Below are 25,136 nucleotides of genomic sequence, written 5' to 3' on the forward strand. Positions count from 1 at the left end.
AAAAAATAAATGAATGAAAATACAGCTTATTAAACTTTGTAGGGGCTAGGCGTGGTGGCTCACGCCTATAATCCCAGCACTTTGGGAGGCTGAGGTGGATGGATCACTTGAGGTCAAGAGTTCGAGACCAGCCTGGGGCAACCTGGCAAAACCCCATCTCTACTAAAAATACAAAAAAATTAGCCAGGCATGGTGGCACATGCCTGTAATCCCAGCTACTTGGGAGGCTGAGGCACGGGAATCGCTTGAACCTGGGAGGCAGAGGTTGTGGTGAACCAAGATCGTGCCACTGCACTCCAGCCTGGGTGACAGAGTGAGACTCCGTCTCAAAACACACACACACACACACACACACACCTTTGTGGGACACAGCAAAAGTATATACATAGAGGACAAGTATGCTACTGAACATATACACTAGAAAGGAAGAAAAATATATAATCGATTATCTAAGCATGTGCTTTAGGAAATTAGAAAAAGCAAATTAAAACCATAGTAAGCAAAAGAAAAGAAATTTTTTCAAATACTGAAACTGCAAGAAATAAAAAAAAAATCAAAACCAAAAGCCAGCTCTTTGAAAAGATGAATAAAATTGATTAAAAAATCTAGTCAAGCTAACTGAGGAAAACAAAGAGGATAGAAATTACTAATATCACAAATGAAAAGGAAAATGAAAATGAGAAAGCATTTGGCTAAGTACAACTTCCATTTATGACAGCAAACTAGCAATAGAGAGAAACTACTGCTTAAGAAAGAACATCTACAAGAAACTTACAGCTAACATCATACTTAATAGTGAAAAACAAGATGCTTTCCCAGTAAGATGAAGAACAAGGCAAGGGAGTCCTCTCACACAGCATTTCTATTCAACATGGGACTGGCACATAGTGTGGGGTTGCATCAGAAGCCTGTGGACAACTTATGACCATCTGGCTACCTACAGGGCCACAAGAAGGGGGTGCTAAAGCCTACGTAGTCTGGCCGGGCACGGTGGCTCATTCCTGTAATCCCAGCACTTTGGGAGTCCAAGGTGGGCGGATCACCTGAGGTCAGGAGTTCGAGACCAACCTCAACATGGAGAAACCCCGTCTCTACTAAAAATACAAAATTAGCCAGGCATGGTGACACGTGCCTGTAATCCCAGCTACTAGGGAGGCTGAGGCAGGAGAATTGCTGAACCTGGGGAGGCGGAGGTTGCAGTGAGCCGAGATCACACCATTGCACTCCAGCCTGGGCAACAAGAACGAAACTCTGTCTCAAAAAAAAAAAAAAAAACAGCCTACATAGTAAAGGAGTCTGAGGGCATTAATTGCATGGCAATTTGAACAGTCTAGAAGCCTCTGTGGTAGAAATACCCATTCAAGGTGGGCCAACCTGCAAGTCACAGCATAACTGGATTTAATTAAAATTTGCGCACAAGGATTATGTTGCCTCCAGCAGAACAAAGAACAAAAGAATCTAAAAGATATTGTGATGGTGAGAAAGTCAATAGCTATTTCTTAGCCTGGCCAACATGGTGAAACCTCATCTCTACTAAAACTACAAAAAAATTAGCCAGGCATGGTGGTGTATGCCTGTAATCCCAGCTACTCAGGAGGCTGAGGCAGGGGAATTGCTGGAACCTGGGAGGCAGAGATTGCAGTGAGCCGAGATCCACTGCACTCCAGCCTGGGTGACAGAGAGACCCTGCCTCAAAATACAAAAACAAAAACATGCTATTTCTTCACTATGTCAGAGAGGATGCGGTCCTCTGCTTACCACATAATTTTCAGGAATTTAGCCAAGGTGTCAGTGCCTCTTACATTCTAGATGGGGCAATAGCCCTTCCACTTTTTGTAAGCTCTTTTCTTTCAATATTTGTATGTCTTGAATGAATGTCAAATGACTGTCCCCAGAGAGCAATTACTTTTTTTTTTTTTTTTTTTTTGAGACGGAGTCTTGCTCTGTCACCCAGGCTGGAGTGCAGTGGTACAATCTTGGCTCACTGCAACCAACCTCTGCCTCCCAGGTTCAAGTGATTCTTGTGCCTCAGCCTCCCAAGTAGCTGGGATTACAGGCGCTCACCATCACACCGGGCAAATTTTTGCATTTTTTAAAGTAGGGACAGGTTTTTGCCATGTTGGCCAGGCTGGTCTCAAATTCCTGACCTCGAGTGATCTTCCCGCCTCAGCCTCCCACAGGTGTGGGATTACAGGCATGAGCCACTGCTCCTGGCCAGCAATGACTCTAACGTAATGCCATGCCTGTGCTCCTGAAGAAAGGTACATAAAATTTAGATCTTGCCGGCAAAGACTGCAATAGCAAGGCTACTGAGGTTCCCTGAATAGAAACCAGATAAAGGTGGACCACATCCCTTCAAAGGTGAAGGTAAACTGCAGCTAAGTCTGTTGAAATAGAGACTGAACAAAACCTATACAAATCTGTGACTCCAGAATATCTACCACTTGTTCATTGGATGGAATCAGTATTTTCCATAATGTTGGATATTGGGTGTAGGGGCTCAATAGGTTGGGATTACAGCAGTAAATTGCAACAGTCCACTTTGAGGCACCCAGATTTAAGAACAAGGCCAAATTAGGCTGGGTGTGGTGGCTCACACCTATAACCCCAGCACTTTGGGAGGTTGAGGAGGGTAGGTCACCTGAGGTCAGGAGTTCGAGCCCAGCCTGGCCAACATGGTGAAACCCCGTCTTTACTTAAAAAAATACAAAAATTGGCCAGGCGTGGTGGCTCGTGCCTGTAATCCCAGCACTTTGGGAGGCCGGGGCAGGTGGATCACGAGGTCAGGAATTTGAGAGCAGCCTGGCCAACATGGTGAAACTCCGTCTCTAATAAAAATATAAAAATTAAAAATATAAAAATTAACTGGGCGTGGTGGCGCGTGCCTGTAATCCCAGCTACCTGGGAGGCTGAGGCAGGAGAATCATTTGAAACTGGATGGTGGAGGCTGTAGTGAGCCGAGATCGCGCCACTGCACTCCAGCCCCGGCAACAGCAAAACTCTGTCTCAAAAAAAAAAAAAAAAAAAATTCAACTGGGCGTTGTGGTGCACGGCTGTAATCCCAGCTACTCGGGAGGCCAAGGCAGAAGAATCACTTGAACCCGGCTGGTGGAGGTTACAGTGAGCCAAGATTGCGCCACTGCACTCTAGCCTGGGCGATAAAGCGAAACTCTATCTCAAAACAAAAAAACAAAAACAAACAAAAAACAGGCCAGGCCAAATTAGGCTGTTAAAAGGAGAAATACTCGGCCAAGTGCAGTGGCTCATGTCCGTAATCCCAGCACTTTGGGAGGCTGAGGTAGGAGGACTGCTTGAGCCCAGGAGTTCAAGACCAGCCTGGACAACATAGTGAGATCTCATCTCTACAAAAAAAAAAAAAAAAAAAAAAAAATTAGCTGAGCATGGTGGCGCACCTGTGGTCTCAGCTTCTCAGGAAGCTGATGCAGGAGGATGCTTCAGCCCAGGTGTTGGAGGCTGCAGTGAGCTGTGATTGCATCACTGGATTCCAGCGTGGGCAACAGAGTGAGATCTTGTCTCAAAAAAAAAAAAAAAAGCACTGGGGATAACTGCCCCTTCACTACAACCATACAACCATTAATGGTTTTGTATAATAGCTGTCAATCCTTCAAGGCCCATCAATTTACATTGAGTCATATTAACTAATTTAATTGGGGAGTAAGTTTCATGGGGTCCCATTTTGTCAATCTAATTTGTAACTGCCAAAGACCTAATTTGAATTTATGGCCAGGTGCAGTGGCTCATGCCTGTAATTCCAGCACACTGGGAGGCCACAGCAGGTGAATCACTTGCGGCCAGGAGTTTGAGACCAGCCTAGCCAACATGGCAAAACCTCGTCTCTACGAAAAACACAAGAATTAGATGGGCGTGGTGGCAAGTGCCTGCAATCCCAACTACTCAGGAGGCTGAGGCAGGAAAATTGCTTAAACCTGAGAGGCGGAGGCTGCAGTGAGCTGAGATCCCGCCACTGCACTCCAGCCTAGGTGACAGAGCGAGACTGTCTCAATAAATAAATAAATAAATAACTCACTAGTTCAGAGCTTCCTTGGTCACTGTGGGATTTTTTAAGGGCTGTTGTCTCACCCTGTCACCCAGGCTGGAGTGCAGTGGCACAGTCACAGCTCACTGCAGCCTCAACCTCCCAGGCGCAAGCTACCCTCCCACCTCAGCCTCCCAAGCAGCCAGGACTACAGGTGCGTGCCACTACACCCGGCTAATTTTTGTATTTTTTGTAGACACAGGGTCCCACCATGTTGCCCAGGCTCGTCTTGAACTCATGGGCTCAAGCAATCCACCTACCTTGGCCTCCCAAAGTGCTGGGATTACAGGCATGAGCCACCGCACCTGGCCCTATGTGATATTTTAAGACAATTTGTTCTATAATACAACCAAGAATGACTTAGCCAACACAATAGTTATGATGGCTAAGGAGAGGCACAGGGATTTCTGCTCTATTTATTTTATATTCACTAACTCCTCTATGATTATCAGGATACCTTCATTAAATTTGATGGGATACCCAGGTATAACTATAACATGAGCCCTAGTATTAATCCCATGAAGGTTTATCAACTGATACAGATGTTAAAATTCAGAACCTACATTATAGAGGCCAAAAACCCAAGGAGTTCCCTTTTATGATTTTTGTTATGCAAATTCCTTTAATACATTTCCAACTGGGTCAAACTGTGGACTTTTGTTTCATCAGTGTTTTTTTCTTTTGTTCCTTCCCTTCCCTGCTTTGTTTTTTGGTTACTGGATGTACTCTGGGGGAGGGTGTGTCCTCTCTAACCTGGTACTAATATTTTTTTTCCCCACCAGAGAGCCTGTGTCATCACGGTGTCATCACTGTTATCAGGGTGAAGCACCTCCCCTACGGCAATGGTTGCTCTAGAAGGTTTAAAAACCCCAGGTTTAAGTCAGGTTTGAACTAACTTCTTTGCTATGCCACAACTATGCCATGGGTGTTATCCCCCACTAAACCCAAAGGTCAAGCTCTCTGTTGTGGGAGAGGCGCATGAAGCAGCAGCAATAGCACTTTAGGGTCTTGGGGAAGCTTCTGCTGTTAAAGAGTGTGGACTCAGTCCATCATCTAATGGCTGCTGTTCCCCACCTTCCCTCCCTGTCCTCTTTTTGAAGGACTGCTCTTCCAGGGGCAGCCACATAATGACCAACCTCTGACACAGTGTATACAGTCTCCCCTCCACTCCCACTCTTTACATTTGGGGCAACCCAGGCATCAGTCACAACTTCACTATAAATACACAGGTCTCAGGCCGCCACTGCGAGAGGAGCCGCCACCATGTCCGCGCATCTGCAATGGATGGTCGTGCAGAACTGCTCCAGTTTCTGATCAAGAGGAATAAGCCGACCTACAGCACCAAGCCCAGTAACTTGAAGGCCCCAGCTCCTTCCGCTACAACGGGCTGATTCACCACAAGACTGTGGGCGTGGAGCCGGCAGCCGAGGACAAAGGTGTGGTGGTGGTCATGAAGCAGAGATCCGGCCAGCCGAAGCCTGCCACCTCCTACGCGCGGACCACCATCAGCAAGAATGCTGGCGCCACGCTCAACAGCATCAGACACATGATCCTCAAGAACAAGTACCGCCCCGACCTGCGCATGGCAGCCATCCGCAGGGTCAGCGCCATCCTGTGCAGCCAGAAGCCTGTGATGGTGAAGCGGAAGCGGACCCGCCCCACCAAGAGCTCCTGAGCCCCCTGCCCCCAAAGCAATAAAGAGTCAGCTGGCTTTCTCACCACCAGCCCCTCATGCCCGCAAAAAACAAAAACAAAAACAAAAAAACAAAACAAAAACACAGGTAGGTCCTTGCCCAGGATGTAAACCCAGGACCACTTTAAGGAAGGCCCTACTCCCATACTCCAGCTCCCCAATTCCAAGGAATTATCAAAAACTGTCAACTAAGGTCAGCTGAATCTAGAACCAGACTTGGTAGGGCTCAACAATGGAAGAAACACAGAGCAGCACAGCACAAAGCATGTGCTCCCAGTAAGCAGCAGCTCAAACTCTAAATGGGCCATAGAGCAGGTCAGCAATTCAGAACAAGAGAAGATAGACCCATGAGTGGTGGTCAATATCTAGACATCTTGTTCACAGCACCAACTGCTAGTCACCTAGAAGGGCGAGGCTGCAATGATGACACTGATGACAGTGGGTCTCACACACACTGAGAGGGTATGAAAAGGCTTATTACTCCCATGACTGAGGTCTCTAGGGAGAACAGGGCAGGCCTCTCAAGCAGGTGGGAAATGGCTTAAAAAAGCAAGGAAGGGAACTTGCCCAGGGTGTTTACTGTGGTTGGAAGTGGGGCTGGGCGCAAGTTCCTCTGCATGGGCAGCTGGTTATGTGGTTTGAGTCTCCTGCCCATGACAGAGGAAGGATGCCCAGGCCTTCTCAGCTTGTCCAGAAGTAGGGCATTAAGGGAAGAGGATGAAGTGGTCAATTGTGAAACATTAAAAATGTAGAGTCCAACCACTAATTACAAGAACAATGGTGAACAGGGCCAGGCATAGTGGCTCTGGTGGCTCACGCTTGCAATCCCAATGCTTTGGAAGGCCAAAGTGGAGGATCGCTTGAGCCCAGGAGTTCAAGACCAGCCTGAGCAACATAGCCAGACCCCATCTCTATATAAAAAATGAAGTAGCTGGGTGTGCTGGCATGTGACTGTAGTCCTAGCTACTCAGGAGGCTGAGATGGGAGAATCACTTGAGCTCAGTTCAAGGTTACAGAGAGCTATGATTGCACTACTGCACTCCAGCCTGGGTGACAGAGCAAGACCATGTCCTCTGTCTCTAACAATAACAACAACAACAAAAAAGACAATGTGTTCAACAATAGTGAATAGGAAAAATACGCATTTACAATTGCTTGTTTTTACATAAAGAAACACTAACAGATGCACAAGTTATTATCAAAACTGGTTATCTGGGGGTGGCTGGAGCAAGAGCACTAGGGTAAACCAGGATATTCTAGCAGTAAGTTTTCTCAACCCACACTTTCTTTTAGATTTTTTTAAACCTTTGTGTGTATTTTAAATGATTGAAAAAAATTATATAAACCATACTTTACTATTAGCCATTATTTTTAATTAACTTGTTTCTAAAATTTATTGACTTTTAACTTTTTTTAAACATAGGAAACCATTGTAAGATTTCATCCTTTAAATAATGGGTATAAAAGTGTAAATTAAGAAAAAAATCTCTAACTAAATGACAAATTGCATCATATTTTATCTTTCTACTGTATCCCAGAGGGCAGTGCTTTCAGGAATGAGTAGCCTATTTAATGCATGATGGATTTAAACCTAACTCTAAATGTAGAAAAGTCTCAAAGATTACATAAGTTTTGAGTAGTTTCCCTCGTATCATTAAAATAGGAACTCAATTGAATTTTCATCTTATTAAAATAAAAATTCATTTTTCTTTTTCTTTTTTCTCTTTTTTTGGTGGAGTCTCACTTTGATGCCCAGGCTGGAGTGCAATGGTGCGACCTCAGCTCACTGCAACCTCCGCCTCCCAGGTTCAAGCAATTCTCCTGCCTCAGCCTCCCGAGTAGCTGAGATTACAGGCGCACACCACCACACCAGGCTAATTTTTGTATTTTTAGTAGAGACAGGGTTTCACCGTGTTAGCCAGGATGGTTTTGATCTCCTGACCTCATGATCTGCCCGCCTCGACCTCCCAAAGTGTTGGGATTACAGGCCTGAGCCACTGCGCCCGGCCCAAAATTCATTTTTCTTAAAGAGTAGAGCCTTTTAAATGTCACATCCTCTAGGGCATATGCACATGCAAAACTGACTTAATGAAAAATGTACCCGAGAACTTCAATGCACTCATCTTGCATCTTGAGATTCTTTTGCACAAAAGGAACACAATTCTGCTTGGTTCCAGAATTGTCTTGCCTTACATCATATTTATCAACTTTCATTTTCAAAGCCAAAGAAACGAAAATCCTACACACTCACATGTATAAATTACAAAATGCTAAGGGAAACTACAGTTGAAGCACCACAGTAAACAGAAAAAGGAATCCAAAGGAAAGAAACACAAATATTCTAATCAGCTTAGCAGCCTGCTTCCCCACAATTCAGAATTGTAAAATCCACACAAAGAAGGTCAAACACCCTAACAAGCTGGGGGTTCAGACTCTCACCATTAAGGTGTAACACCTAGAGTAGTTCAGTCCCAGATTCAGTTTAAGGTTCTGACCCAAATGAACTCTCAAATTCATCAATCTTTTTTTTTTTTTTTTTCGGAGACGGAGTTTCACTCTTATTGCCCAGGCTAGAGTGCAATGGCGCGATCTCCAGCTCACCGCAACCTCCACCTCATGGGTTCAAGCAATTCTCCTGCCTCAGCCTCCCGAGCAGCTGGGATTACAGGCATGTGGCACCACACCCAACTAATTTTGTATTTTTAGTAGAGACGGGGTTTCTCCATGTTGGTCAGGGTGGTCTCGAACTCCCGACCTCAGGTGATACACCCGCCTCAGCCTCCCAAAGTGCTGGGATTACAGGCATGAGCCACCATGCCTGGCTTCAAATTCATCAATCTTAGATCCAGGAGACAAAAGTCCTGACTTCACAGACTTTCTCAACATGTAAATATTACACTCTGAATGCAGCAACACTGGGGATGCAAAACTGAAGGCCGGGAGTGGTGGCTCATGCCTGTGATCCCAGCACCTGGCAGGCCAAGATGGGAGTCCCTGAGGCTACAAGTTTGAGACCAGCTTGGGCAATGTATCAAGACCCTGTCTCTACAAAAAACAAAAAACAAAAAAACAAAAAAATTAGCGCTGGGTGCAGTGGCTCACACCTGTAATCTCAGCACTTTGGGAGGCTGAGGTGGGCAGATCAGGAGGTCAGGAGACCGAGACCATGCTGGCTAACATGGTGAAACCCCGTCTCTACTAAAAATACAAAAAATTAGCTGGACGTGGTGGCAGGCGCCTGTAGTCCCAGCTACTCGGGAGGCTGAGGAAGGAGAATGGCGTAAACCCAGGAGGCAGAGCTTCCAGTGAGCCGAGATGGCACCACTGCACTCCAGCCTGGGCGATAGAGCGAGACTCCGTCTCAAAAAAAAAAAAAAAAAAAAAAAATTAGCCAAGCATGATAGCATGTGCCTGTAGTCCTAGCTACTTGGGAGGCTGAGGTGGGAGGATCACTTGAGCCCAGGAGGCTGCAGTGAGCCAGACTGTGCCACTGCACCCCAGCCTGGGTGACAGAGTAAGACCCTGTATCAAACGAAACAACAACTACCCCTCAAATCCACTGTCTAAAAACAGGCCCAAGGAAACTACAATTACAACCCCAGAAGTATCACACTGTTCCCCTCCCCACCACATACATGTGGATCCCCAGTTTTCCAATGCTCAGTTTCTGTCAGTACCAAAGGGGTCTTTCCTTGATAGGTGTGAGTACGTAGGACACCTGCTCTCCTTGATAAGAGTGAGTACATAGGACACCTGCAGGGGAGGCACCCTAAGGAGAACCACCTGGGTCTTAATTACTTCCCTTGGCAGAGTCAAATGCGGCCTTACCTTCTAGTCACTGCCTCAGGCCTCCGCTCACCAGTCATGTGGCTTTAGAACACTTTTGATATTTTAAATGAGAAAAACCCAGTGTTTCAAGAATTCAGCAAAATCACTCAAACCAAGTATTTATGTATAAAGCATGGAAGCAAACTGTAAAACATTATCTAGTTTCAAAACAAAACGCACAAATATCTATTCCTTTTGGAAAATGAAGTTAATTATCAATGATTATTTAATCACTAGTCAAACTATTAATCATTAATCATGATAAACTATAATCATTAGTCAAACTAATGTAATCGATAGTTAATTATTATAAACAATTTTTTTTTAGATGGGGTCTCACTCTGTCACTCAGGTTGGAGTGCAGTGGCACAATCTTGGCTCACTGCAACCTCCACCTTGCAGGCTCAAGCGATCCTCCCACCTCAGCCTCCAAAATAGGTGGGACCACAGGCACGCACCACTATGCCTGACTAATTTTTTGTATTTTTTGTTAGAGACAGGGTTTCGCCATGTTGCCCAGGCTGGTCTGGAGCTCCTGAGCTCAGGAGATCCACCCGCCTTGGCCTCCCAAAATGCTGGGGTTACAGGCATGAGTCACTGTGCCCAGCCAGAAGTGGTTTTCTAAACAATCATATTTTAACACACCTAGGAATTGTAAGTCTAAGCCCTGGAATTCCTCTTGAAATCAACCAAAAGAAAAAAACGAGCCTCAGAAACTTAGAAGAAAAAGGGGTTAAAATAATATTTAGGCTAGGCACAGTGGCTCATGCCCGTAATCCCAACATTTTGGGAGGATCACTTGAGCTCAGGAGTTTGAGACCAGCCTGGGCAACATAAAGAGGCATGCTCTCTACAAAAAATTAGCTGGGTGTGGTGGTCCCAGCTACTCGGGAGGCTGAAGTGGGAAGATCGGTTGAGATGGGGTGGTCGAAGCTGCAGTAAGCCTTGATCCCCCCACTGCATTCAAGCCTCAGCGAGAGGGAGACACTGTCTCAAACAAACAAACAAAAAAAGCAGGATGTAATACTGGATTTTTTTTCCAGAAATTCACCTTTCTTGGCCTTTTTGGAAATATTTTGTACCATCCTTCTCGCTCTAGTGATTGAACACACCCTACATTTTACTTAAATACTAACACACAATTGAGTCGACGTTTTCAAGGTGATAAAGCCGGGGAGGCTCAGTGCTGATCCGCAACTATGCTCAAGGACAGATCACCCAGAAAAATTTCCAAAGAGGATCCTCAACACGTAAGATGTCTGTGCCAAGGAAAGATACTGGGAGGTGAGGCACAACCATTTCATACAACTAACTTCCAAGCTGCTATCTCTGCTTTCCTCTCTCGTAAAATATCCACGAACAACAACAAAATTAAATCTAAAAGACTAATCCTTTGCTCTGTGGAAAATAGATTATTAAAACACAGTAAGTTTTCCCTAAAAGTCGTCGAGAGGGTCTTAGAAACTGCGACTTTATGGTATAACAAAACCTATTTGTTTCCTTATCAACGATGTAAGGAACACTCTAGAACCTGGTGCACGTCGTTTCGCTAAAGTCGCACCCAAGGCGGGAATTCTCCCCATGACCCTCCCGTGGTCCCCGCACAATCTGGGGGAGACGCGGGCCTGCGGGCGCGGAGCTGCCCATAGAGGGCTCTGGGGCTGAGGGCGAAGTCACCACGCAGGGACAGCACAGGACGCCCGGGGTCCCGACTGCCGGCCGGACCAGGGCCACCCTGCAGCCAAGGGGACCGAGGGCCGAGCTGTGCCATGGGGACTAGGGCCCCAGACCCCGGAGTCGCTCGCAGGGAGGCCCGGGTCCCGCCACAGCCGGTCCCAGCCGGTCCCAGCCAGCCCCTCCTCCCGCGTGTCGGGACCCCAGCCCAGCACACTCACCATTTCCTGGACTCCAGGGTGTCCCAGCATCCTCCTTATGGCTCTCCTGGCCACAGCAGGGCAAATCGCGACACATCCTGAGCTGACACACCTTCAGCACTTTCAGAGAAGCCGAGAGCGACCCGAGGGCGCCAAAGCGAGAGGAAAAAAAACCCCAAACCCACGGGCTTCGGCGCGTCGCCCCGCCTGCTGCCCTACAGCACGCCTGATTGGACTGTTGGCACGGCCCCGCCCTCAGAACCCCTGATTGGATAGTGCCCTAGGCCCCTCCCCCTGGGGGGGTACACAGTGCAGAGAGGAGAGGTAAGGCAAGCTCCTGAGAGGGGCCAGAATGACAGATTCTTGACCATTGCCCTTGCCAGCTTGGGCATCCTCCCTGATCCATTTTCCCCTATCAATAAGTTAAATGAGTCCAAGATCCTCAAACCTATTGTTTAAATAAGAAACCAGCAGGATATGCCCTCGCCAGAGGACATTGTAATTTAAGAAGAACTTGCTCCTGGCTTTCCAGAGCTGGCACTGGCGTCTCCCTGTACTAATGGGACTTTCTTTCTTCTTCCTCTTGGACAAAAGGGAATTGCATTCTCAGTGGCCAAAGGAACGATCCTCGTGCCTCAGAGCAGGAGGGGTGCCTAGACCAGGTCACACTGGAACATGGGAGAGGGCTTGATGTCCTCCAGGGGTCAGGAATTTGGAAAGGTGGCATGGCGAAGGCTTCCTCACACCTTATCCCTCAGTCTACTCATTTTTTCTTTTTTTTCTTTTTTTTTTTTTTTTTTGAGACAGAGTCTTGCTCTGTCGCCCAGGCTGGAGTGCAGTGGCGTGGCATGATCTCAGGTCACTGCCACCTCTGCCTCCCGGGTTCAAGCAATTCTCCTGCCTCAGCCTCCCGAGTAGCTGAGATTACAGGCACCCACCACCACACCAGGCTAATTTTTGTATTTTAGTAGAGACGGAGTTTCACCTTGTTGGTCAGGCTGGTCTCGAACTCCTGACCTCAAATGATCCACCTGCCTTGGCCTTGCAAAGTGCTGGGATTACAGGAGTGAGCCACCGTGCCCGGCCTGCCTACTCATTTTCAGCCAAAAAATTAAAACACACCAACAAGGGAATACAGTTATTTAATATATGGGAAAAAGGGGAGTTATATGACAGCAATATTCTATGAAGGAATAAAAACGGAAGAAAAGGAAACATCTGAATTGGTTCATTTAAGCAGTCTACTGCACTACTATTTACAAGGAAAACGCCAAGTGACAAACATATTCCCAAGCTTGGGAGTCAGACTCTGTTGAAAGGGGCCCAAGAGTCTATCAGTCCCTGGTGATGAGGCAGAGAAACCTAAGGATTTAACTCTGGGAGCTCAACATGTCCTCCTGTTCCCACCTCATGTGGGAACAATCTTCCCTTCAAGATCTTTATTTTCAAAAGCAAGAAACTCTCACCTGGAGTCAGTTTAAGGTTCTGCCCTAAACTGTCAACTTTATAAACCCTTCTTCTAGGAGACAACCCAAATGAGACTTAGTCTCTAAGTCTCACCTTGACAGATTGTCTTTTTTTTTTTTTTTTTAATTTTTGAGACAGAGTCTTGCTCTGTCACCCAGGCTGTAGTACAGTGGTGTGATCTCGGTTCACTGCAAACTCTGCCTCCCAGGTTCAAGCGATTCTCCTGTCTCAGCCTCCCAAGAAGCTGGGATTACAGGCGAGCGTGACCACACCTGGCTAATTTCTGTATTTTTAACAGAGACAGGGTTTCACCATGTTGGCCAGGCTAGTCTCAAACTCCTAACCTCAGGTGATCCGCCTGCCTCGGCCTCCCAAAGTGCTGGGATTACATGCGCCTTTGGTGTTCTTACACACCCACACAGACACACACACACAGCTCCTTCCCCACCCCAGTCACAAAGATACTCTCCTACATCTGATGCTAACTTTGTATTTTTGCTTTTTATCATTTTAGTGTTAATTTTCACATATGATATGAGATAAAGGTCTCAGTTCATCTTTCTGCAGGTTAATATCCAGTTGTCCCAGCACCATGTTGAAAACGCTTTCCCCATTATCTTGGGGCATTTGTAGAAAATCAACAGACCATAAATGAAGATTATTTCTGGTCTCTCTATTCTGTTCTACTGGTCTATGTCTAACATTATACTAGTAAATCTGGCTAATCTACTACCTGCCCTGTTGATGGATGGCCCCATTTCATTCCACGATTGCCTTGCAGGTCCAGAAATGGTTTCAGAGCCAGGAGAAAATCTCTTTCTTATTATTATTTAACTTACACTGTTATTTATTTTGAGACAGGGTCTCACTCTGTCACCCAGGCTGGAGTACAGAGGCATGATCATAGCTCACCACAGCCTCAAACTCCTGGGTTCAAGTTATCCTCCCACCTAGTAACTGGGACTACAAGCACATGTCAGCATGCCTGGCTTTTTTTTTTTTTTTTCTGAGACAGGGTCTTGCTCTGTTGCCTAGGCTGGCGTGCAATGGCACAATCATGGCTCACTCCAATCTCACCCTGCCAAGCTCAAGCAATCCTTCCACCTCAGCTTCCCGAATAGCTGAGACTACAGGCGTGCACCACTACCCCAACTAATTTTTAAAATTATCTGTAGACACAGGGTCTCCCTATGTTGCTGAGACTAGTCTCAAATTCCTAGACTCAAGTGATCCTCCTGCCTTAGCCTCCCAAAGTGTTGGGATTACAGGCTTGAGCCACCATGCCTGGGCCCCTGGCTATGAGAATCTGGGAAGCACTCCAACCACAAGTAAATAGTTCATCCACACCTGGATACTCCAAAATCACTGCACCGTGGATACACTGACTGTCTGCCCAGCAAGGAGAGTGAGCAACCACTGCTGGAAAATACTGCTTTTATGTGCATGACATGAGAAAAATTGTGTCTAATTTACACATTCTAAAAAAGAAGGCCGGGCACAGTGGCTCACGCCTGTAATCCCAGCACTTTGGGAGGCCAAGGCAGATGGATCACAAGGTCAGGAGATTGAGACCATCCTGGCTAACACGGTGAAACCCTGTCTCTACTAAAAATACAAAATTAGCCAGGCATGGTGGCGGGTGCCTGTAATCCCAGCTACTCGGGAGGCTGAGGCAGGAGAATCACTTGAACCCAGGAGGCAGAGGTTGCAGTGAGCTGAGATAGCGCCATTGCACTCCAGCCTGGGCAACAAGAGTGAAACTCCATCTCAAAAAATAAAATAAAATAAAATAAAATAAGAGATGGAGTCTCACTATGTTCCCCAGGCTGGTCTTGAACTCCTGGCCTCAAGCGATCCTCCCACCTCAGCCTCCCAAAGTGCTGGAATTACAGATGTTGTGTCACCACACCTGGCCAATAGTTATAAATGTTATAACATTTCTTTGATGATGCAAATTTTCTGGAGCACTATACATGAGTTAATTTGGATTGGATTTTCCCAAATTACTTACATTATGGGATTTCTCCCCAATGAGCACTGGGATGAGGAGACTTCAATCCACCAAAGTTGTATATATATATATCCATGGAGGTGATACTTAGGTCAACTCATCAGAAAACACTCATACTTGTCCACAAATAGATGTTGCATATGGCATTAGTACCATCCTCAGAAATTTATATATATTTGCAAGAAATATTATTTTAAGTCAATAGTATATGCTATCATGAATACAGGATATGCTCACTCCATAAGCAGCAAACTGACTCCTTCACAGTTTTAATAGATTTCCAGTTTTGTCTTCAGTCTCCTAAGAAGACAATGCTATAATCTCCAACCACATTATTTGCTTCTTCCATCCCATTCTTCATATTGATCATTGTTGTGTGACATTAGTTGACTACTGTAATGATAAATAACTAGGGTAAAATAGATACATTTGCTCTTTCTTAGGTTCCATTCCTCCTTTCAGTGGGAAGCCTCACACACACTCTCATCATGCTGTGCTATGAAACATAGCTTAACCAAGAATCGTATATCCAGCAAAGCTCATGTTCAATACGAAACAAAAATTTAATTTTTCTGTTATGCTGATGAAAAAGTGTAAGTGATGTTCTTGCCTTCTAACACTGTTATCGCTGCCACAGCCACTTGATCAAGGATCATCAAGCAGATTAAGGCAATTTACACCCATTTCAACTTTTTTTTTTTCTTCTTGAGACCGAGTCTCACTCTGTCACCCAGACTGGAGTGCAGTGGTAGGATCTTGGCTCACTGCAACCTCTGCCTCCTGGGTTCAAGTGATTCTCCTGCCTCAGCCTTCCAAGTAGCTGGGACTACATGCGCATGACACCAGGCCCAGCTAATTTTTGTATTTTTAGTAGAGATGGGGTTTCACCATGTTGACCAGGCTGGTATCAAACTTTTGACCTCAAGTTGATCCATCTGCCTCAGCCTCCTAAAGTGCTAGGATTACAGGTGTGAACCAGTGTGCCCAGCCCCACCTCAATATTTATACAATTTATGTTGCCTTGATTCTAACCCTGACTGTACCACAGTGTACTTATGGAAGAGCTTCACAATTGCAGATGCAACTGTGCTTACTGCAGAGGCTGTAGATGCCCTAAAGCCCAGGACACCCAAAGCATATTGGAAGCCATTGGAGTGAGGGAGTAAGTGATTTCAGGGGTTTCCCCAAGACTGATACAGCAGTCAGGAATATCTTAAATGTTGCAAAGAAAGTTGGTGGAAAAGGCTATCTCTGACAGGAATAAAGACAACATTGAGGAACACCGAAGAGGACAGAGAAACACTTACTAACAAGGAAACTGAAGATATACTGAAATCCTCTACAAGTGATGATGATGATGATGATGATGCTGATGATGCAGAAGATTAAGAAGAGGAGCAGTGCCATTGATTTGGACACGCGAAAAATTTGCAGCAGATCTTGGGGCATCTATAGCCTCTGCAAGTTGCAAGTGTTAAAGATAATCAACCTCAGCTAAGATCCTTTGATTGAAAAAAGCTTCTGTGTCATATAAGGGAAAATATGCAAATGAACACTAAGGTTTTTTTAGGGATTCAAAGAAAAAGAACTAGCTTCCTAAAACAATGCTTCTAACTAAATATCTGCAAATATGAAGATATACCCTTCAACACAAACATCTTCAGCCCTCAAGCTGAACAGATGCTGACATTAGTATTAGCCTCCTGCAAAGAGTCAACATCTTCAATCAGAACCTGGGTCTTCCAACACAGATGAAGGTCTTGATGTCCTGTCAAGATTCAAGTTAGCCTGAGGTCTCACTGTTTATCTATGATGCCACACATCTAGTCACCTCTACACATCACATTAGGCACCATACTGCAATCATCATTGTCATAACCATCGTAATACTTGGGTTATCAAGAGAGAAGAACCAGAATTGTGGTTGGTGTTAACACATTCTTTCAGGTCATTAGACAAAAGTAATCTGAGTATTGAAACAAGAAACTGTAACATTATAGGTGATATATACTATGTAGATAGGCCTGCAATAGTTGGGTCTGTACTGAACACATATAGATTTTTTTTCTTATGATTCCCTAAACAATACAACTATGTACACAGCTTTTACAATGCATGAGATATTTTAATTAATCTAGACATGATATAGAGTATACAGGAGAATGTGGGTAGGTACATGCGAATATTCCATTTTATAAAAGAGCTGGCATCTGTGGATTTAGGTATACTCAGGGTGTACTGGAACCAATCTTCTTGCATATAGCAGGCAGCAACTCTATTTGAAAGAAATGGAAACTTTTTTTTTTTTTTTGAGACGGAGTCTTGCTCTAGCACCCAAGCTGGAGTGCAGTAGTGCAATCTCGGCTCACTGCAACCTCCACCTCCCGGGTTCAAGGGATTCTCCTGCCTCAGCCTCCTGAGTAGCTAGGACTACAGGTGTGAGCAACTATGCCTGGCTTTTTTTTTTTTTTCCCGTATTTTTAGTAGAGACGGGGTTTCCCATGTTAGCCAGGCTGGTCTCGATCTCCTGGCCTCGTGATCTGCCCTCCTCGGCCTCTCAAAGTGCTGGGATTACAGGTGTGAGCCACTGCGCCCAGCCTGGAAACTTCTTAAGGCTTTACCACGTTTACATTCACAGGATTTATTTCTTTCAAGTATCTGAATGTAATAAAACCAATGAATGCTTTCCCACATTCCATACACTTATAGAATATCCTTCCAGTGTGTCCTTTTATGTCTATTAAAGGAACTGAGAGAACTGAAGGCTTTCCCACATTCCTTACATTCATAGGGCTTCTCTCCAGTGTGAGTTCTTTCATGTTCTCGACAGAAACTGGAACGACTGAAGGCTTTACCACAGTGTTTACATTCATAGGGTCTTTCTCCAGTGTGAGTCCTTTCATGTCTTAGAAGGAAAGAGGGCCAAAAGAATGCTTTCCTGCATTGCTTACATTCATATGGCTTCTCTGCTGTGTGAGTCCTTTCATGAGTTTTTAAGTAACTGAAACGACTGAAGGCTTTCCCACAAATTTGACACTCATAAGATTTTTCTTCACTGTGAGTCCTTTCATGGCGACAAAAGTATTTAAAAGAACTAAATGCTTTCCCACACTCCTTACATTCATAAGGCTCCTCTTCACTGTGTGTTGTTTCATGACTTTGAAAGGAAAAGAAATCACTAAAAGCTTTTCCACATTTACATTTATAGGGTTGCTCTCCAGTGTGTGTTGTTTCATGTTTTCGAAGGGAACTGGAAGTACGGAAGGCTTTCCCACATTGCTTGCATTCATAGGGTTTCTCTCCAGTGTGAGTCCTTTCATGTCTTTGAAATACACTAGGAGAATCAAAGGCTTTCCCACATACCGTGCATTTATGAGGGCCATCTCCAGTGTGTGCCATCATGTGTCTTCGAAAGCTTGAGCGATGAGATAACAATTTCCCACATTGCTTACATTCATAGGGTTTCTCTAGAGTGTGAGTTCCTTCATGAATTCGTGCTGAACCAGGAAAATCAAAGCCTTTCCCACATATCTTACATTTATGAGGTCCATCTCCACTGTGCATTATCATGTGTCTTCGAAAGCTTCCAAGATGACAAAACGCTTTCCCACACTGTTTACATGTATAGGGTTTCTCTCCAGTGTGAATTCTTTCATGTACTCGAAGGGAACCGGAAACACTGAAGGCTTTCCCACATTGTTTACATTTGTAGGGTTTCTCTCCAGTGTGAGTTCTTTCATGTCTTAGATATGAACTGTAATCAGGGAAGGCTTTAGAACACTGCTTACATTCATACGGTTTCTCCCCAGTGTGTATTTTTTCATGTCTTAGATAGGAACTGTAAACAGGGAAGGCTTTAGAACACTGCTTACATTCATACGGTTTCTCTCCAGTGTGAGTTCTTTCATGCATACGTAATAAACTGGGCCAAAAAAAGGCTTTCCCACACAATTCACATTTATAAGGTCCATCTCCACCTTTTACTACCATATGTCTTCGAAGGTTTCCAGGAGAACTGAAGGTTTTTCCACATTCCTTACAATCATAGGGTTTCTTTCCAGTGTGAGGCCTTTCACATGTTTGAAAGGAGTGGCGATAACTTAAGCCTTCCCCACACTGCTTATGTGTATATGACTTCTCTGCATATTCATGACACTCCCGGTGTTTGTGTCCAGTGTCAACTCTGATGTAGCAATTCAGGGATGAATGACCCATTATGACTTCTCCATTCACACTGCTTCCACATGTATCTACTCTGGCGGGAGTGTTCTTGTTTACAATACTATTTCGAATCTGGCTTAAGGTTTCTCCACACTGACTACCATCTTTACTTTTACCAAATCTCTCTACCACATCACATCTGTAAAAAATGAAAAGTACATTACTAAAGGTTTATTATTGAATTTATATTTATCAACAGGTATTAGATTTACATTTTTAACGTTATCAGGCAAGCTATAAGCTTCATGCCCTGCTTGAATGTGAATGGACTGAATGTTGTACAAGATAACTCAATCCCAGCTATTTTCAAGACAATGATATACACATGGGGATTCTTAATTCTTTTTTTTTTTTTTTTGAGATGGAATCTCCCTCTGTCATCAGGCTGGAGTGCAGCTGGCACTGTCTCGGCTTGCTGCAACCTCTGCCTCCCAGGTTCAAGTGATTCTCCTGCCTCAGCCTCCCAAGTAGCTGGGACTACAGGCATGCACCACCACACCCAGCTAATTTTTGTGTATTTTTAGTAGAGATGGGGTTTCACCATGTTGGCCAGGTTGGTCTCGATCTCCTGACCTCGTGATCCACCCGCCTCAGCCTCCCAAAGTGCTGGGATTACAGGCATGAGCCACTGCGCCTGGCCTTTCTTTTTTTTTTTTCTTTTTTTAAGACAGAGTCTTGCTCTGTCACTTAGGTTAGAGTGCACCAGTGCCATCACAGATCACTGCAGCCTCAAACTCCCAGGCTCAAGTGATCCTCCTGTCTCAGCCTCCCAAAGTGCTGGGATTGCAGGCATGAGCTACCACACCCAGCCTCATATGGGAAATCTTAATATTGTTTCCATGGGAACTACTTTGCAAACACTGAATAGCTATGTCACATTTAATAATATATTTATGTCACATTTAATAATATATTTTTATAGAGAAATTTTTCTAAGAATAAATAAATTTAAGCTGGGCTTGTTCATAATCTTTGCTTCTTTTTAAAAGTTCTTGTCATTCTCAGAAACATTGCAAGGACATCACCTGTCTCTTATAAGTACAAATTACCTTGGATTTCTCCTGAGATTTTGGTACTGATCATCAATGTTCTGGTTTTCCCATTTCATTCCTAAAAGAGAGATCCAGAAAATTCACTATAAATTATTACAAAATGATACAAAAATTGTTAAGATTTTATGTACACTACAATCATGTATGATTCATTCATTGAACTATAGTTGACTCCTGAACAACACAGGTTTGAACTGCGCAAGTCCATTTATATATAAATGTTCTTCAGTCTCTGCTATCCCTGAGACAGCAATATCAACCCCTCTTCTTAGCCTACTCAATGTGAAGATGAGGATGAACACCTTCATGATGATCCATTTCAACTTAATGCAGAGTAAATATAGTTTTTCTTCCTTAAGATTTTCTTATTAATATTTACTTTCTCTAGGCCGGGCGCAGTGGCTCATGCCTGTAATCCCAGCACTTTGGGAGGCCGAGGTGGGCAGATCACAAGGTCAGGAGATCGAGACCATCCTGGCTAACATGTTGCAACCCTGTCTCTACTAAAAATACAAAAAATTAGCTGGGCATGGTGGCGGGCGCCTGTAGTCCCAGCTACTCAGGAGGCTGAGGAAGGAGAATGGCATGAACCCGGGAGGTGGAGCTTGCAGTGAGCCAAGATGGCGCCACTGCACTCCAGCCTGGGCGACACAGCGAGACTCCATCTCAAAAAAAAAGAAAAAAAATTTACTTTCTCTAACTTACTTTATTCTGAGAATACAGTATGCAATACATATGACATATATGTGCTCGTCACTTGTTTATATGACTGATAAGGCTGCTGGTCAAAAGTAGGTTAAGCTGTGGCAGACAAAAGATTATATGAGGACATACAACAGGTTGGGGCCTGGCACTTCACCCTGTGTTGTTCAGGAATGAACTGTATCCCTTTTCCATATTTCAAATCACTGAACAGCATTGATGACCACAAAACAAATGTCTCTAATTGACTAAATGAAGACATGATGTCATCCATACCTATACAGTTCAGGTTCCTAATGGTTTCTCGCATCACATCTCTGTAGAGATTCTTCTGTGATGGACTCAGCAAAGCCCACTCCTCATGGGTGAAGTTCACAGCCACATCCTCAAAGGCCACTGAGTCCTGAAACATCCCATATGTCCAGAAAAGGAAGGTTGAAACTCACAGTACTGAGAACCTATACTCACCTTCATAAACTTCCCATGATGCTGTGGTTTCCAAGCATTTATTCAATGACATGGTAAATCCACTCTTATTCTGTGTCTGCACTCACTGTCTGATGCTGGAATTCTGATGCTGGAATTGGGCTTGCTAAAATAACAGTTGAGTAGGAACATATCTCTTATTGGTGAATTATGCAAATGAATCTTATTGCCTGGATTACTCCTAATGTCTGTTTCTACAGTGGGTCTGTAGTCCTTGTCATGACAAAGTCCTACCACCTACTGTGCAAAAGAGAGTTACAATTAGCAGTCCTGAGACGGCATATCCTTACAACTGCTTGTTCACAATGTTGAACCTTTCGTAGTGTCTAGACAATGTATTTAGGGGAGGGCCCCGTGAGCATAACTAATAAAGGGGGTGGAGTGTGCCTAAACTGTTTGTGTAAAAATTATGGTATTTGCTTAACTCCTAACTTCCCTCTGAGAGTTTGGAATTGTATTACATCCTCAGCAGAGGAAGCGTACCCAATCAGCCACTGCTAGGTTTGAATGTCTTCCCCTCCAAAATGCATGCTGAAACTGAATCTCCAATGTGGAAGTAATCAAAGGTAGTGGTTTAAGAGGTGAGTGGGTCTTGAGGGTTTGGAACACATGGATGGATTAATCCACTCATGTATGAATGGCTTAATAAATAAACTGGTTATCACAGATGAGGTTCTGGTGTCCTTATGAGAAGAGGAAGATACTTCAGCTAGACACTCAGCCCCCTCATCATGTAATGCCCTGTACCACCCAGGGACTCTACAGAGTCCCCATCAGCAAGAAGATTCCCACCAGATGCCCACTTTGACCTTACTTGATCTTCCCAGCTTTCAGAACTGCAAAAAATAAATATCATTTCTTATAGATTACCCCAGTTCTGGTATCCTGTTGTAAGTAACAAAAAAACAGTCTTATAGACTAAGACAGACACAAAGAAACACTCTAGGCACGGGGTCCCTAATGTGCAACTCTGGTAGATGATATTTCATATTTTTGTTGTTGTTGTTTTTTCAATTTCTTACTTGGGGGATTTAGCCTATCCTATGTAATTACACAGAGAGAATATTTGGAAGCTGGTGACTGGTTCCCTGTAGATCAAATGTAGTTAAGTATGACAAAAGACTAATAAAAGAGATTTTACCAACTAAATAGAAAAAATTGTAACTTTTTATTGGGTAATGTCAAAGGAGAAAGAAAAGAAGAGGACAGACTGCAAATGTTCTTAGACAGAATTCAGTGTCAGCTTTCATGAATATCAATTATATTCCATAAATCTCAACAGCAGACATTTAATAATCAATAACATTACATAAACCAATTTTATAGAAGTCATAAATGTCTAAAGATGCTTTAAAAAAACCCTTCTCATCAAGAAAGTAGACAGCTTTACAAAAACAAACAGAAGATTTAAAACTGTAATTTTTCACATCCCATACTATTAACAGAGAGAAAAAGATACATAAACAGGAAAGTGAAAAATGATAGAAAAGCCTTGTATTGTTTTTTCTTTGGCCCCATCTCTGCCCATCTCATTGCCAGTCTTGAAGACAGGAGAGTTCCCAGTGTAGAACTCTGATCACCACAGAGTGTACAGATCACATTTTGTTTCCAAATTATTGCCTTTGTATTTTCAAATCAGTCTGGGGACTAACCGAAGGTCTGAAACAAGGCTCTCTTTTCTATTTCATCTACAACGGAATCCAATCAGAGTCAAACTGGGCAAGAACTACTTTAAAATGTTGTAAAATACACAAAAAGTGTGCAACCACCTAGGACAACACAAGATGACTAAGACATACATTAGAAGGCCAGGTGTGGTGGCTCAGACCTGTAATCCCAGTACTTTGGGAGGCCAAGGTGTTGGGAACAGGCCCCCAAATCTAGCCATAAACAAAATCTCTGCAGCACTGTGACATGCTCATGATGGCTATGACGCACATGCTGAAGGTCGCTGGTTTACCGGAATGAGGGCAAGGAACACCTGGCCCACCCAGGGTGGAAAACTGCTTAAGGCGTTCCTGAACCACAAACAATAGCATGGGCCATCTGTGCCTTGAGGACAAGTTCCTGTTGCAGATAACTAGCCAGAGCCCCTCCCTTTGTTTCCCGTAAGGAAGGCTTTTAGTTAGTCTATAATCTATAGAAACAACGCTTATCACTGGCTTACTGTCAATAAATATATGGGTAAAACTCTGTTCGTGGCTCTCAGCTCTGAAGGCTGTCAGCCCCCTGATTTCCCACTCCACACTCTAAATTTCTGTGTGTGTGTGTCTTTAATTCCTCTAGTGCCGCTGGGTTAGGCTCTCCACGACTGAGCTGGTCTCGGCACCAAGGGGGTCAGATTGCTTAAAGGCAAGGAGTTCAAGACCAGCCTGGGCAATGTGGGGAGACCTCATCTCTACAAAAAATAAACAAAATTAGGTGGGTATGGTGGCGCATGCCTGTAGTCCCAGCTACTCAGGAAAGTAGGAGAATTGCTTGAGCCTAGGAGGTTGAGGCTGCAGTGAACCATGATGGTGCCACTGCACTCAAGTCTGAGTGAAAGAGTGACACTATTTCAAGGAAAAAAAAAAAAAAGACATATATTAGACCATCTAAGTCCCAGGAGAAAAGGCTAGGATATAATTTTTCTTTACAAATAAGCATATTCGAAAGCACCCAGATATACTGGGGAATGGAGAAAGCCCCACGCAGGCACAGGAAACAATATATTTTTATAAAAGACGGGTGGGGATCCTCTTTTTCAGCTCTGGCTAACATCCAGATTTAAACAGAAAGAGAAGGCTACAGTAGTAAATACTGTGGCTAAGTGCTCAAAGAATGCCCCAGCAGAGAGCCATCCATGAAGACTGGAAGAGGTCAGGTTTTTGTTTCATCTTCTTTTTTACTTTTAGCTTCTAACATTCAGGAAATCTCTGTCAGAACGCTGGATGAAGACAAGCTAAAGTCAGGAAATCTCTGTCAGAACGCTGGATGAACACAAGCTAAAGTCAGGAAATCTCTGTCAGAACACTGCATGAACACAAGCTAAAGAACGGAGACTTCAGTGTCTATACCCAGTAGGAAATACAGTCTCTGCAAACTAATTTGGAAATGTTACTAAACAAATGAATAGGCCAGGTGCAGTGGCTGAAGCCTGTAATACCAGAACTTTGGGAGGCTGAGGGAGGAGGACCACTTGAGGCCAGGAGTTCGAGACCAGCCTGGGCAACATAGTGAGATTCTGTCTCTATTTAAAAAAAGAAAAAGAAATGAATAATTTCAGCCTTCAAGCAAGAATACCAAACAATTAAGGGGCAAAAATCTGATTTCCAGAGTTACCCAGTTATAACATTCAAATGTCTCCTTTTCAATACCCCCACCCCCAAAAAAACCCAAGAGAAATAAATAAAACAGAGAAACATGAAAATACGACTCATTAATGGAAACAATTTGAGATAAATCATCTCTGAGAAACCTCAGACACTGGATTTACTGAATAAAAACAGTAAAGCAACTGTCTTAAATATATTTAACTTAGTAAAGACAATAATAAACAAAGAACTAAGAGAAAACCAGAAAATTGATGTAGGGATAAAATAATACCAAAATATGTTAAAAATTGAGCCATATAGAATTTCTGCAGCTGCAAGATACAACAACTTAAATGAAAACATCACTAAAGGTATTCAACAGATGTGAGCAACCAGTGGAAAAAAAAAAAACTAAAATGAAGGTAAAACAATTGAAATTACCTGGTCTGAGT

General features: G+C 43.9%; 1 protein-coding gene and 1 pseudogene across 7 annotated transcripts in view; one reads left to right on the top strand and one right to left on the bottom strand.

The window, feature by feature from the left end:
• The window catches only part of LOC100985079 (zinc finger protein 44), a 54,714-nt gene that overhangs the window by 12,028 nt on the left and 17,550 nt on the right, over positions 1–25,136 (bottom strand). For 2 of the 7 annotated variants that reach the window (XR_010110836.1, XM_063599918.1), the window contains exons 2-4: positions 21,182–21,308; positions 20,201–20,261; positions 17,714–19,290 (exon numbers count right to left, since the gene is read on the bottom strand). The exons of 2 other annotated variants lie outside the window; for them this stretch is intronic. Coding sequence is in view for 4 of the 5 variants with exons in the window: in XM_063599918.1 (XP_063455988.1) it covers positions 17,714–19,290; positions 20,201–20,261; positions 21,182–21,308 (1,765 nt within the window). In the remaining variant the exon portion in view is untranslated. Of the gene's footprint in view, positions 1–17,034; positions 19,291–20,200; positions 20,262–21,181; positions 21,309–25,136 lie in introns of those variants that run through there. 3 more of the 7 variants (XM_034946807.3, XM_008966348.6, XM_063599919.1) reach the window with 2 other exon arrangements.
• On the top strand, positions 5,306–10,015 carry LOC129394729 (large ribosomal subunit protein eL28-like; annotated as a pseudogene).

This window comes from Pan paniscus, chromosome 20 (genome assembly GCF_029289425.2).
Source record: "Pan paniscus chromosome 20, NHGRI_mPanPan1-v2.0_pri, whole genome shotgun sequence".
Lineage (NCBI taxonomy): Eukaryota > Metazoa > Chordata > Mammalia > Primates > Hominidae > Pan > Pan paniscus.